Below are 15,341 nucleotides of genomic sequence, written 5' to 3' on the forward strand. Positions count from 1 at the left end.
TTTCTAGGTTAGAGACTTCCCTAACAAGCCTTGCCAACACTCCCCCTCATTGACGTATTTGAATCTTTCTCACAACTTTTTCACTGGCACTGTAGGACATCTTCGTTGGAAAAAAAATTCAATTATCTTAACCTTCACAACAATAGAGCTTCCAATTCCAACACCTTCCACATATTTCTTTTCCATATCAAACAATCAATTCACTAGAGAGATGCCTCCAGCCATTTGCAGCTTGAGTAGTATCCTTCAAATCCTTGATTTGTCCAATAATAATGAGTGGTAAAATTCATTAATGCACAAGGAGCTTCAGTAAGAGCCTCTCCGTTTTGGATCTACAGAAGAATAAATTTCATGGTGTGATTCCTAAGACATTTTCTATGAGAAATGTTTTGAGAAATCTTGATCTTAATGGAAATCATTTGGAAGGGCCGTTACCATCATCTTTGCTCACATGTAGAGAGTTGGAAGTTCTAGACCTTGGTAAAAACAAAATTCATGACACATTCCCAAATTGGCTAATTTCTTCCAAAGTTGCAAGTTCTTATCTTGAAGACCAACCAATTCCACGGTGAAATAGGCAATCCAAAAACTAAGCTTCCATTCCAAAAATTGCATATCATGAACCTCTCCCACAGTCAGTTTAGTGGTCCTTTGCCAACCAAATATTTTAAACATTTGAAGGCCATGATAAAATTATAAGAATAGAAATTGAAATATATGGGAGACTACTATTATCAGGACACTGTAGTAGTGGCAATTAAAGGCTTCAAAATTGAACTGCTTAAGATCCAAACTTTCTTCACAACTATTGATTTCTCAAACAACACTTTCAGAGGAGAGATTCCAAACGTAAACGGTAGGCTTAAGTTATTGAAGGGGCTTAACTTTTCTCATAATGAGCTTACAGGTATAATTCCACCCTCATTTGGTGATTTGAGCAATCTTGAATGTTAGATCTTTCATCAAACAGGCTTGTGATATTCCAACATAATTGGCAAATTTGACATCACTTGAAAAGTTCAACGTTTTAGAAAACCAACTTGTCTGACCCACACCTCATGGCAGGCAATTTGATACATTGGAAAATGATTCGTATAGTGGAAATGTCGAATTGTGTGGATTTCAAGTTGCAAAAACATGTATTCCATATCAATCAATGCCATCATCATTACAACAAGAAGATGATTTGGAGCATGGGAGTGCATTTGATTGGAAGGTAGTGTTGATGGGGGTATGCATCTGGGGTGGTAATTGGAATCTCAGTGGAATATCTTGAACTTTCTAATGAAACATCAGATTGGCTTGTGAAAGTGGTTGAAAGAAAGCAATGGCATAAAATCACACAACGGCGTGTTTGAAGAAACCGTTCCAAAAGTATGTATTTTCATATTATATAATGTTGAAGTGCCAATAATATTCATGAATTCCAAAAGAGGATCCTCTTTAGTTTTGTCAAAGTGGAGTAATTTATGGTGCATCTTGTAATTTGTTAAGCACAACACTGACAAATCATTTCAATCATTACACGCAATTTGCCTGTGTTATATACTCCTATAAATCGTTTCATTACAAAAAACAAAGGGTTATTCGTAGCAATGGCCCCTCAACTATACCCGTAATTACAGTTTGGTCACTCAATTCAATTATTTGTTGCAGAGGTCACTTAAGTAGGTGTTTTGTTGCACTATTAGTCCCTTTGTCAAACTCAGTTAAATTTTCTGTCAAAAATGAGAGTAAATTCGGAAATTCATTTTTCAGCCCTCTCACTCCTTCTCCCCCGTAGACAACTTCCTCATCGACTGCAGGTCCACTGTGGGCTCCACCATCGACAATCGCCTATTCGTTCCCAACTCGGCCAACCGCGACTCGTCTCTATCCTCCTCTACCCACTCAATCACACTCAGAAATGAAAACCCACCTCCCAATTCGCCCCAAATCCACAACACAGCTAAGGCTTTCAGGCAACCTTCCAAGTACAAGTTCCAGATTCGGGACGAAGGGACCCACATGGTACGCCTCCATTTTCATACCTTTAATTCTTTGAAATTCGATTGGAACAACACTCAATTTCATGTCTTGGTTAATGGGTTTGTGGCTTTGGCCGACTTTAGAGCCGGGGGTGTAGAAACCCCATGGTTATGGAGTTCTTGATTTGGGTTAGTACTGGAAAGCTTGTAATTGAGTTTGTTCCTTCTAAAAAACCAAACTTTGAGTTTGTGAATGTGATTGAGGTTATATCTGCGCCTAAGGACCTTGTTGTTGATATGGCAAAGTTTGTGAGTTCTAATAAAGTTGAGGATTTTAATGGGTTAGCTAAGCAAGCGCTTCAAGTTGTGCATGGGGTCAATGTGGGGGGTTCTAAAGTGATCCCGTTTAATGATTCTTTATGGAGGACTTGGGTTACTGATGATGAGTATTTGGAACCGAATTCAGGGTCGAAAAGGGTGTATTTTGGTGGCCGAATCAAGTATCAGGATGGAGGGGCTAGTCAAGAAGTTGGCCCTGATAATGTGTATAACTCTGCCAGAGTGATTCACAACACAAATGCTTCAATCCCCAAGGTCAAGGGTTGTGGATGAATTTTCGAATTTACCCTCATTTTTAACAGAAAAAGTCACAGACTTGACGGAAGGACTAATGGTGCAACAAAACACCCACTTGAGTGACCTTTGCAACTAATAATTGAATTGAGTGACCAAATTTTAACTACGGGTATAGTTGAGGGACCATTACTGCAAATAACCCAAAAACAAAAAACAAGAATGAAATATAGGGAAATGAATTTTTATTTTATTTTATTAAATCACTAAATAACATGCATAAAATTACTGGTATATATAATAAGGGAGTTGGGGGTGGAATTTTTGACCAAAATCGATCCGAATAAGCAAATCTACCAAATTGGGACCGACCGCACTAGGTCAGACCAGTCTCTAATTTAGCATCTTCTAAACCGTCTGGATTCAGCAAATGAATAGTAAGTTTTCTAGATTTTATGAATTCATGTATGAGCAAATGAGTTTTTTTTTTTTTTTGTTTTTTTTTTCCAATTAATGATTTATTTTAGTGTATAATATGGTATTGGGTATGTGGAGGGTCAGGGCTTGTTTTGACCAAAGAATACCTCAAATGTATGCTTCAGATCCTTTGCTTTACCAAGTTATTATTATTATTATTTTGGTAACATGGGGGGCAACGAGCCCAGCACAGCAACACCTAGGCAGCAACAAAACGATGCCTGGACACACCCATGGCATCAGCAAACAAAATATCCTTCAAGAAGTCAGGATCCGTCTCGAAGAGGTGAATCCCAAGACCAAAATCGATGCTCCTTGCAGACAAAAGTATCAGCATCAACATTCTGCTCACGGTAGATATGACTAATAGAGCAACGCCAATCCTTGTTGATCTTTGACTTGCAACAACATATGATGCTTAAAAGAGGATGAGTGGGAATGGTTGGGCTATTAAGCAAGGAAACAACATCACCAGAGTCACTTTCCACCTCAACATTACGATAGCCAGAGTTCCAGGCCAGAGTAAGCCCCCATAGAAAACCCCATAATTCAGCCTCAAGGACAGAGCCATTACCTAAGTTCACAGAGAAGCCCTTGATCCACTCCCCAGTAGCATCTCTTAGAAGCCCACCAGCACCAATGGAACCAGAAATAGGGCTTCTACTCCCATCAGTATTAATCTTGCAGGTTCCAGAGCTAGGGGTTCCAATGCAGGAGAATCAAAGATTGAGTGGAGATGGTAGAGTTAGGCAGCACAGTAGTATACCACTCCAAAGCATAATGGAGGATAATTTGATGTGGTTCAACAGGCATCACAAACTCATGATCAAAAATACCTTTGCACCTCCATTTCCAGATAAACCACAAAAAATTAGTGAAAACCAGATGCCAAGGCAAACCGTGGTACACTTTCTTTTTGGACTGTAAATTTTTTAAGAGCCATTCTTCAAAATTGATAGAGGAGCAGTTAATCCCATCACAGGCAGGTAAGTAATTCCAAGTACTAAGGGAGTAAGGACAATCCATGAAAAGGTGAGCAATTGTCTCCATGGATATTTCAGATTATTGAGAAGAATTTGAAAGAGAGTGGCTCATGCATTGCACAGAATGCAGGTGGAAACAGGTTTCAAGTCACTCATATGTTTGGCGGGCAATATGCAGTTGATCTAAATACTCACTCATGCTCTTGTAGAAAATGGGATCTCTGTGGCATCCCATGTTGCCATGGCATGGCTGCTATATCAAGGCAACAAATGAGCCTAATGACTTATGTGAATGAGGTGTATAAGAGAAAAGCTTATGATAAGGCTTATAGCAATTACATTTCACCAATGCCAAGACAACAATTATGGAGGAAATCAGGGCATAGACCAATTAAACCCCCACTGTATCACAAATAGAATGGTAGGCCAAAGATGGCAAGAACTAGACCTGTTGATGAGATCCCAAAGGTTGCCACTAAGCTTAGGAGATTTGTAATTGTAACCCATTGCTCAGTCTGTGGAGGAGAAGGCCATAATACTACTAATTGTGGAATGGCAGATAGCAATATGGGAAGAGGCAGAAGCAGAGGGAGAGGGAGAGGGAGAGGGAGAGGAAGAGGAAGAGGAACAACTCAGTCCATCAATCTAAAGAAGAACAGGTAAATGATGTGAAATTGTGATTAATTGTGATTCATTTCAATTGTTTTAATTGTGATTAATTTCATTTGTAGGCAAATAGAGGAGGGTTGACAAGGACTGCAGCCACTGCAAGCCAAATAGCTCCAACCAATATTGCTACCCAATCAAGTAGGACCAATGCTGCTACACAATCAGCTCCTTGCAATTTAGCTTCACAAGCAGGTTCAAGCAATGTCACTCAAAACACTTCCAGGCCACAAGGAAAAAGTTTCAAATCCCCTGCGCGCAAAAAGGGCAAGGTCATGGAGGTAAAATACATTGATGGATTAGGATGGATTTTGGAATGTAATTTTTAATACATGGGCTAGTAGGTGTGTGTATTTTGAACAGATGGCTCTTTTTGGATGGATTTTGGATGATTAAGCAAGGTTGGAATGTATATTTTGTAGTAGAAGTTCCCCCACTGTATTTTGAATTGATGGTTATTTTGGATGGAATTTGGATGTATTTAGGTTGGGTTGGAATGTATATTTTGAACAGATGGCTTTTTTGAGTGAATTATGTTTCTGTTGTAATTTTGGATTAGTGTCTTTCCTTTGCTTTTGTTGTACTATGTTTGCAGTTTATGAGTATTTTGCTTTGGCTTGTGCTATGCATGCAAGTATCCAATTTAAACAAGCTTAAAAGACAATTCTATGAAGTTGTGCTAAATTCAGATTTGGTCCAAACTTCAAACTTCATCCAGAAACTGTGCAATCTACATTTAACCTCAAAATGTACATTGAACCAAATCCAAATGTCATTGCATTGGTTAAGCCAAAACAAGGCATAAAAGGCCACTACATTCAACCAAATGCCACTGCATTCGTTAAGCCAAAAGAAGGCACAAAAAGCCACTACATTCAACCAAATCAACTAACCTACATTGAACCAAATCAAAACCTAACCTACTTTAACCAAATGAAAAGCTAAGTAATAAAACAAACAACAACAGAATCACAACCAAACAACTCAGCAGCAGCCTTCGAAATTTTTTCTCTCTGTCTCTTAGCTCTTGCACAATCTTCTTGTCTTTAACTCTTTTCTCTTCTAATGGTTGATTCGTCTCAACAATCGACATATGACATGTTTGGCCTGCTCAGACATTTTTGGGTCCTTCCAAGCCATCCAACAACAGCCACCACCATACTTCTCTCTACAACACACATATAACCTCCTCCCTGCATTTTCATCAGACCAACAAACAATGGTTTCAGCCTCAAATCCACAACGGCATATATGCACCATATCATCCTCCGTAATAAAAGTGGTCGAACTTGATTCGGTAGAAGCTGCACGTTTGTTCCTATGCATCATATCTTCAACTGCAATTTCTTCTCTTCTTCGTGAAATTGATGAACATCAGCGATGTGAGAAGGTCGGAATGCTTGCAAATAAGGTTGGGTTCTGTCATCAAGGGTGGGTTCTGTGAAGAAGGGATGGTTTCTGTCGAATCTCCATATCTTAAACGAAGGCTTCATTCGAATAAAAGGGGGCTAAGGGCTGAGGATATAGAATGGCGATACTACCCTCATCAGATGCCTCACGTGCCTTTCATGTGGTGTTTTTGACGGGCATTTGGATGGAATTAGGGAAAAACTAACGGCAGGGGTGAAATTGGTGATTTCTTTTAATAAGAAGGCTAAATTGGCTGAAAAAATAATCCATGGGGGACATTTCGATAGTCGATATAGTCCAGGGGGGTTTTCGGATGTTTATCTTATGCAAAATTAATTCATCAAAAATACGAAACGAAGAATGTCAGCACAAATGATAAACTGTGATTAGTAGGAAAGTTGGAGTTCCTACTTCTAGGGAAGGAGACAAGTATTTTCCTTAAAAGTTTAGTTGTATTCAATTGTGACTTTTAAAAGGTATTTAAAAGTTTGGTGGTATCTACTTGTGACATTTAAAAAGTATTAAAAGTTTAGTGGTATCCAAAAAGTTAATGACTTTTAAAAAACTTATTAAATGAATGACTTTTGCATATTTTCAAGGCTAATTGTTAAGAGCAAAAGTCTTGCCAATATACTAATGACTCTTATCAACTCTATGAAAGTATTTAAGAATTTGTCAACTCTATGAAAGTCACTCGCTTAAAAAAAAATTTTATAAGTATGAATTGGATACACCTCTTAGTTAGATCTGTCCTGTTAATAAAGTTGCTTTAGAATATCCCCATCAATTTGGGCTTTCTATTTAAAATGAACAAAGCGAAGCGAATCTCTTTTGTATTGCTTTGATGTCGTGTTGTGATATACACACACTCAAGTTGTATGAATCTACTCGGATGTAGATGAGGTGACTCATGCAGAGCTTGAAGAGCTTTCAAGCTGAGGAAGACACGTTTAGAATTATTCATAGACAAAGACAAAAATCTGCTATAGCAGCACTCCTTTGTTGATCAGTATTGTAGGCGCATTGAGGTTCTCAGTTTTTAATTTCTGGTGCTATACTGATAACAATGTTTTTCTTTTTTTCTTTTTTTCTATTGTATTTGTCATAGCAATTGTATTTCTGTGCTCTGTATTTCTGCACTCCCTCGTTCCTGGCTTCTTCAATATGCAATATTAGTTTGGACAACTTGATTAGTACATGTTGTAGGTAACAAGTGGAACCCAGATTAGCAATTAAGGTGCCCATTTTAACATACGGAAATGCCTATTTACCAACACCAAAGACAGCCAAAAGTCAAAGACATGGTGCAAAATTTTTCCAATTAAATGAACACATTACCACAAAAAAAAAAAAAAAAATGCGAGCTAACATTTGTGTAGCAGGCCTTCATCCTCAATGTCAATTGTTAGCACTTCAAATTGGTGTAGAAGCTAGCAAACATATGGACCTACACCTGTGTGACAATGGGACACCCAATCGTTACACTGGCTAGACTTCTGTTGTTTCCTTAGTCATGCTGTAACACTTTATGAGGCACAATCAAGGGCGAAACTACCCTATGGGCTACAGTAGGCTGTAGCCTAAGGAGGCTTTGGGATTAAATAAGGGAGCTTCACTAATATACCCAAAATAGGAGCTGAAATTATAAAAAAACCCCACATGGAATGCACTTTAGAAATACACCTGAAAATTCATTTACTATATAAGAAATTGGTGTTGAAGTTCTTATAAATTACAGGCGCCACGCGATGCCTAACAGAAAAAAACTCAAAAAACACCCAAAACAAGCCCAATCCAATTTTATAAAAAGCCCAAACTTTTTTTTTGTTTTTTTTGGTTACAAAAAGTCCAAAACATTTTATTACAACACAAAACTGTCTCGAAAACAGTAACTTCAAGCACGCATCTTCATTAAACCATCTCAGCAAAACATCTCTTCATTTCACCGTCTTCATCATTTATGCAAACTGAAACTCCATAACAACCACCAAGCTTGATCTACTTTCAAAAATCAACACCACACACTAACCTCCACCTACAAAACAAAGATAAAATTTCAGAGAACAATTTCAACAAGAAAAGGCTTCAAAGGTAAGACATTTAAAAACCAAACCTTTATTGTAATGTTGATTAATTGCTGTAAAGTTCCAGTCTATGGTAATAACAGTATTTTATATTCAAATCCAATACAAAATTTTGAAACTATATTGGATTTTCACTATTGGACTAACTGCATATGACTATAAAGTAGTCAGTTTTCAGCAACTCAAAAAAGAAAGAGATATTTAGTCATATACTCATTCTTAACACTGCTAGTTTACTTTCATGTTGATTAATGGCTGTAAAGTTCCAGTATAGGGTAATAATACTGATTGTTTCCTCTAAAATCCTATTTGGAATGCATGTCTACCACCGTAAAGTTCCAGTATAGGGTAATAATACTGTTTGTTTCCAATGAAATCCTATTTTGAATGCATGTCTACTACTATAAAGTTCCAGTACAGGGTAATAACACTTCTTTTTTCCTAAGAAATTCTATTTCTAATGCATTTATACCATTGTAAAGTTCCAATATAGGGTAATAACACTACTAGATTCTTCTGAAATCTTATTTCTAATGCATGTCTACCCCTTGTAAAGTTCCATTATAGGGTAATAACACTGCTAGATTCATCTGAAATCCTATTTCTAATGCATGTCTAACCCTTGTAAAGTTCCAATATAGGGTAATAACACTGCTAGATTCATCTGAAATTCTATTTCTAATGCATGTATACCCTTTGTAAAGTTTCAGTATAGGGTAATAACACTGCTAGATTCCTCTGAAATCCTATTTCTAATGCATGTCTACCCCTTGTAAAGTTCCGGTATAGGATAATAACATTGCTAGTTTCATATAAAATCATATTTCTAATGCATGTCTACCACTGTAAAGTTCCAGTATAAGGTAATAACACTGCTTGTTTTCTATGAAATCCTATTTCTAATGCATGTCTGTAAAGTTCTAATATAAGGTAATAACACTACCTAACAACAAATTATAGACGACTCAAAAACCAATAGTGCATAAACAGAAAAAACACGAATATACTCAGATTCAAAATTAATATGATAACATAATCAAATATCACAAATCTGTAACACAGCTCAAACCAAAACACAAAAAGCAAATCCACAACCAAATTGAATTTGAAATCAATCCAAATTATAAACCAAAAGAAATTAAAATCACAATTTAAAACTCAAACGAATATCTAATACAAATTAGAATGAAATTAGAAAATCCAATAGCTTATCTCCAAATCGACAATAACAAAAATAAACATATAAAAAAATCAAGAAGAATTGGATCTACATTTCAAATTTAAACTCCAAAACTGCAAAAATTATGAAAACTTAATTAGCAATTTAATTAATCGAACATGAAATCATCCAAATCAAACTACAATAAAATCAAAAAAAGTCCTTACAATACCTATACCAACATATTCAGACTAACAAGGGGAGTAATTTTTTGTCTTGGACCCGACCAAAAAGTGGTCGGAGCAATCCGGAACACTGCCAAAGTCGTCGGTCAAACTAGGGTGTATTTATTAATTTCCAAAACTCCAAAATCTATCCTAACCACATACATAAACAGCTTGAGCACGAAAATTAGATAAAGTTTCATACATCGATTGACGGAAACAACAGCGGTAGTCGCCGGAAGCGGCGTCGGAAAACTTGAAATCCATAGACCATTTTGAGCTCGCAGCGGCGTCGTAAATGGCTGATATGGCTGGGCTTTAGCCCAGACTTGATCGTCGACCTTGACCAATCCTTTCCGATCGTCATCGCTGGTGTGGACGAAGCACCAAGACCGTTGGCCTAGGCTTGGTTTCTGCGAAGGGAGAAAGACGAGAGAGAGAGAGAGAGAGAGAGGAGAGAGAGAGGGCCCAAATTTTTCAAAAAAACTAATTTAATACTAAATGGGTAATAAAGATATTTCATTTAAGTAATTAAACTAAAAAATGTAACAGCTGTCAGTTTTGGGTATATTTTGGGTGTGTTTATATGTTTTAAATAGTGTAGGGTATATTTATAGTTTCATGTCTTGAATTGGGTATTTCACTAATTTTGTAATTAAATAATTACTACATCTCTAGACCACAATTAATCATATTACAAAAACACTCATTCTTTTACTGACCTATTGTTTAGACAAACACTCATTCTTTTATTTGGACATTAATGACCTGTTTGTTTACAAAATCCAAGAAGTAGAAACACCAAAACTAGTATAAAAGTGATACAAAAATAATTTTTATATATAGACAATGGCCATTCTTAGGATGCAGTCCTTTTTTATGTTTTGAATCCAAATTGCGAATACAAAGGGGCGTGCAATGCTTTTCATGACGTAAAAGTTGGTCCCTTTTCTTTTTTAACTTTATGAATTTGCTCTGAAAGTTTATTCAGAGATTGGACCAAAGGCAAGGCCTACCAAAGGCTGAAGGGTATAGAGACAGAAAGTGAAAGGACAAGCAAAACCGTGCATAAAGCATACGAAAATAATTACTGCTGAAGGGTAGGAAAACCAAAACCGTGTAGAAAGCAGATGAAAAGAATTAATGGTGAAGGGTATAGAGATAGAAAATGAAAGGACAACCAAAACCGTGCAGAAAGCAGATGAAAAGAATTAATGCTAAAGGGTATAGAGACAGAAAGTGAAAGGACAACCAAAACCGTGCAGAAAGCAGATGAAAAGAATTAATGCTGAAGGGTATAGAGACAGAAAGTGAAAGGACAACCAAAACCGTGCAGAAGGCAGATGAAAAGAATTAATGCTGAAGGATAGGACAACCAAAACCGTGTAGAAAGCATGTATAGAGACAGAAAGTGAAAGGACAACCAAAACCTCGTAGAAAGCAGGTATAGAGACAGAAAGTGAAAGAACAACCAAAACCGCGTAGAAAGCAGGTATAGAGACAGAAAGTGAAAGGACAACCAAAACCGCAGAAAGTGAAAGGACAACCAAAACCGCAGAAAGTGAAAGGACAACCAAAACCGCAGAAAGTGAAAGGACAACCAAAACCGCAGAAAGTGAAAGGACAACCAAAACCGTGTAGAAAGCAGATGAAAAGAATTAATGCTGAAGGATAGGACAACCAAAACCGTGTAGAAAGCATGTATAGAGACAGAAAGTGAAAGGACAACCAAAACCTCGTAGAAAGCAGGTATAGAGACAGAAAATGAAAGAACAACCAAAACCGCGTAGAAAGCAGGTATAGAGACAGAAAGTGAAAGGACAACCAAAACCGCAGAAAGTGAAAGGACAACCAAAACCGTGTAGAAAGCGGATGAAAAGAATTAATCTTTGAAGGGTATAGAGACAGAAAGTGAAAGGACAACCAAAACCGTGCAGAAAGCGGATGAGAAGAATTAATGCACCTCGATCTCTTGGACCACGGGGTCCAGAGATTATGGTCACCCACCGTTGGAGTTAATCCAATAGTTCAAAAAGTTTCTTAAAAAGAGTGTAAGAGTGAGTGAATCGTTGAATTTACATCCAACGGTGAATGATCACAAATCTCTTGGACCCCTGTAATCCAACAAATCGGGACTGAGAATTAATGAGAGAGTGTGAAGAAGGGGGCAAAAGTCACTAGTAAGTCGAGAACGATTTTGGTGGTCAATTTTTGCATACTTGTCCCTATGTTCAATATTTCGACAACTTGATTAGTACAGGTTGGAGGTAACAGGTGGAACCCATTTTAACACGCAGAAATGCCTACTTCAATTATCAAACACTTCACCCTCAATAATGTCAATTATCAACAATTCAAATTGGTGTAGCAGCTAGCTAACAATGGGACCTACACCTGTGTGACAATGGGACAACTATCGTCAAACTTTACAATGATGCTTGGTTATCTTTAAAGATGATAAATTACTATTCATTAAGCTTGTTATAAATATCAACATATCCAGTATAGAATTGCTCACAACTATTTTATCACATAACTATATACTTTAGATTTACAAAGAAAGATGGGTTGGTTGTCATGGTTGTGCCTCCTCTTCCTGCTCTCTACTACTTGTCAATTCAACTCTACTTGTTCATCATCTAACTCTTCCTCTTCTCTTTCTTCAGGGCATTTATGCCATCCCGACGATAGCTCTGCTTTGCTTCAATTCAAGAACTCCTTTTCTATTGATACCTCCTCTCTTGAATTTGAATTACTTAATGAAACAACTCTTTATTCTAATAGGACAATTTCTTGGCGGAAAGACAAGGATTGTTGCACATGGAGTGGAATCACTTGTGAAAATATGACTGGTCATGTGGTCGGTCTCAACCTTAGTTTTGGTAGGCTTCAAGGCAATATCCATTCCAATAGCAGCTTATTCTCTCTTGGCCATCTTAAGAGGCTAGACCTCTCTTATAATGATTTCAGCTTTTCCCCAATTTGGTCCAAATTTGGCGGCTTTGTAGGTATGACTCACCTTGACCTCTCTCGCTCCAATTTCAGTGGCCCAATCCCTTCCGAAATTTCCCACCTTTCCAACTTGGTTTCGCTTAATCTCTCGCAATTTTTTTTTTCAAATATGATACTAGATACTCTTAGCTTGAACAGAATTGTTCAAAACCTAACCAATCTTAGGGAGCTTGATTTGGACTTTGTTGATATGTCATCAGTTCTACCTGATTCCTTCAAGAATCTCTCTTCTTCTCTGACAACTCTCAGACTCTTTGATTGCTACTTGCAAGGAAAATTTCCAGAAAGCATTTTCCACCGCCCAAATCTTCGACTCGTAGATTTAGGTAATAACTATAACCTCATAGGTTATTTCCCCAAGTCTAACTGGAGCAGTCCACTCGAAACGTTGCACCTATCTTCTACTAGAATCTCAGTGGACTGGCATCATCTGACAAGAAATTTCAAGTCTTTGAGGGATTTGTATCTAAGGAATTGCAGTTTTGTAGGATCCTATCTTGCATTTCTTGGTAACCTCACACAAATCATGCAGTTGGACCTTAGTGGCAACAATTTTGGTGGCCAAATCCCTTGGTCGCTTTTAAATCTTGAGACACTCACTTACTTGGAACTTAGTGGCAACAATTATGTCGGTCAGTTTCCAAAAGTTGATAGCAACTCGACATTGATCTCTTCTTTATATGATTTTTCAAAACAACAACTGGTGGGTCCTATTCCTCGACACTTAACCGAACTCAATTTATATGGGAACCAACTCAACGGAACAATACCATCTTGGTTAGGTAGTTTGCCATCATTGGAGTGGTTAGACCTCGGAATTAACCAACTTAGCGGTAATATCATTGAGTTCCAATCTCGTTCTTTGTCACGGCTTAGTTTAAGTGCTAACAAGCTGGATGGCGTGATTCCAAGATCAATCTATGAACTCGTGAACCTTAGATGGCTTGATCTATCATCCAATAACTTGGGTGGAAATTTGGAGTTTGAAAAGTTTTCCAAACTCCGAAGTCTCTGTGCGCTCAATCTTTCCTTTAATCATCTATCCGTGAGCTTCAACCATTTGAATAACAACACCTGGCCTCAACTTCGGTTACTAGATTTGTCGTCTTGTAACATAAGTGAGTTCCCATACGTTCTAAGAATCTCACAAAATTTGGAGAGGTTATACCTTTCCCACAGCCGAATCCAAGCCGACATTCCCAAATGGTGGTTGGATTTGGGGAAAGATTCATTGAGGTATTTGGATCTTTCTCACAACTCCTTGACTGGCACTGTAGGACAGCTTCGGTGGAAAAATCTTATTTATCTTGACCTTCGCAACAATTCCCTCCAAGGAGAGCTTCCAATTCCACCACCTTCCACATATTACTTTTTCATATCAAACAATCAATTCACTGGAGAGATGCCTCCAACGATCTGCAGCCTCAGTATGCTTCAAATCCTTGATTTGTCTAACAATAAATTGAGTGGCAAAATTCATCAATGCATAGGGAACTTCAGTCAGAGCCTCTTTGTTTTGGATCTACGGAATAATAAATTTCATGGAGTGATTCCTGACACCTTTTCTAAGGGAAACATTTTGAGAAATCTTAATCTTTATGGAAATCAGTTGGAAGGGTCGTTGCCGCCAACTTTGCTCACATGTAGAGAGTTGGAAGTTCTAGACCTTGGAAACAACAAAATTGAAGACACATTCCCAAATTGGCTGGAATCTCTTCCGAAGTTGCAGGTTCTTATCTTGAGGTCTAACAAATTCTATGGTGAAATATGCATTCCAAAAACTAAGTTTCCATTCCAAAAATTGCATATCATAGACCTCTCCAACAATCGATTTAGCGGTCTCTTGCCAACTAAATATTTTGAACATTTGACGGCCATGATAAACTCGCAAGAACATGGACTGAAATATATGGGAGAGGGCTACTATCAGGATACTGTGGCAGTGACAATTAAAGGCATTGAATTTGAAATGGAGAAGATCCTGACGTTCTTCACAACTATTGATTTCTCAAACAACACTTTCAAAGGAGAGATTTCAAGTGTAATCAGTAAGCTTAAATCATTGAAGGGGCTTAACCTTTCTCATAATGAGCTTACAGGTACAATTCCACCATCATTTGGCGAAATGAGCAATCTTGAATGGTTAGATCTGTCTTCAAACAAACTTGTTGGTGATATTCCAGGGCAATTGGCAAATTTGACGTCACTATCAAAGTTCAATGTTTCAAAAAATCAACTTGTGGGGCCCATACCTCATGGCAAGCAATTTGATACATTTGAAAATGATTCATATAGTGGAAATACAGGATTGTGTGGATTGCCACTTTCTAAAACATGTGGTGCACATCAATCACCACCATCGTCATTCAGACAAGAGGGTGATTTGGAGCACGGGAATGGTTTTGATTGGAAGGTAGTGTTGATGGGGTATGCATCTGGGGTGGTAATTGGAATATCTGTTGGATATCTTGTACTCTCTAATGGAAAACCAAATTGGCTTGTGAAAGTGGTAGGAAGAAAGCAATATCGTAGAACTGTGGAAATCACACAACGACGTGCTTGAAGAAACTATTCCAAAAGTACTAGTTTATATATTTTCATATTGCATATCATTTTCATTTCTTATGAATATTGTATTATGTCAAAGCGCTAATAAATATGCATGAATTCCAAAAGAGGATCCTCTTTACTTTTGTCAAAGTGGCAATTGCTTATGCATCTTGTGATTTGTCAAGTTGACAAATCAATTCAATCAGTACACACGTAATTTACCTCAACTATTTTAT

At 37.5% G+C, this 15,341-nt stretch overlaps 1 protein-coding gene and 2 pseudogenes across 2 annotated transcripts in view; all 3 read left to right on the forward strand.

Annotated features, from left to right (window-relative positions):
• Window positions 1-954, forward strand: part of LOC148918969 (protein TORNADO 1 pseudogene) — a 3,248-nt pseudogene extending 2,294 nt beyond the window's left edge. The window contains exon 3 of the transcript XR_016125334.1: window positions 739-954. The product of XR_016125334.1 is annotated as a protein TORNADO 1 pseudogene (transcript). The remainder of the gene's footprint in view (window positions 1-738) is intronic.
• Window positions 955-1,156: 202 nt separating this feature from the next.
• Window positions 1,157-2,579, forward strand: LOC148918970 (putative receptor-like protein kinase At5g24010 pseudogene; annotated as a pseudogene).
• Window positions 2,580-12,069: 9,490 nt separating this feature from the next.
• On the forward strand, window positions 12,070-15,255 carry LOC103326755 (receptor-like protein 7). Its single transcript, XM_089047645.1, has one exon. The coding sequence runs from the start codon at window positions 12,107-12,109 to the stop codon at window positions 15,116-15,118; it is 3,012 nt and encodes a 1,003-aa protein (XP_088903771.1). The 5' UTR covers window positions 12,070-12,106; the 3' UTR covers window positions 15,119-15,255.
• The last annotated feature ends 86 nt before the right edge of the window (window positions 15,256-15,341 follow it).

This window comes from Prunus mume, linkage group LG3, assembly GCF_029339155.1.
Source record: "Prunus mume cultivar Tortuosa linkage group LG3, ASM2933915v1, whole genome shotgun sequence".
Lineage (NCBI taxonomy): Eukaryota > Viridiplantae > Streptophyta > Magnoliopsida > Rosales > Rosaceae > Prunus > Prunus mume.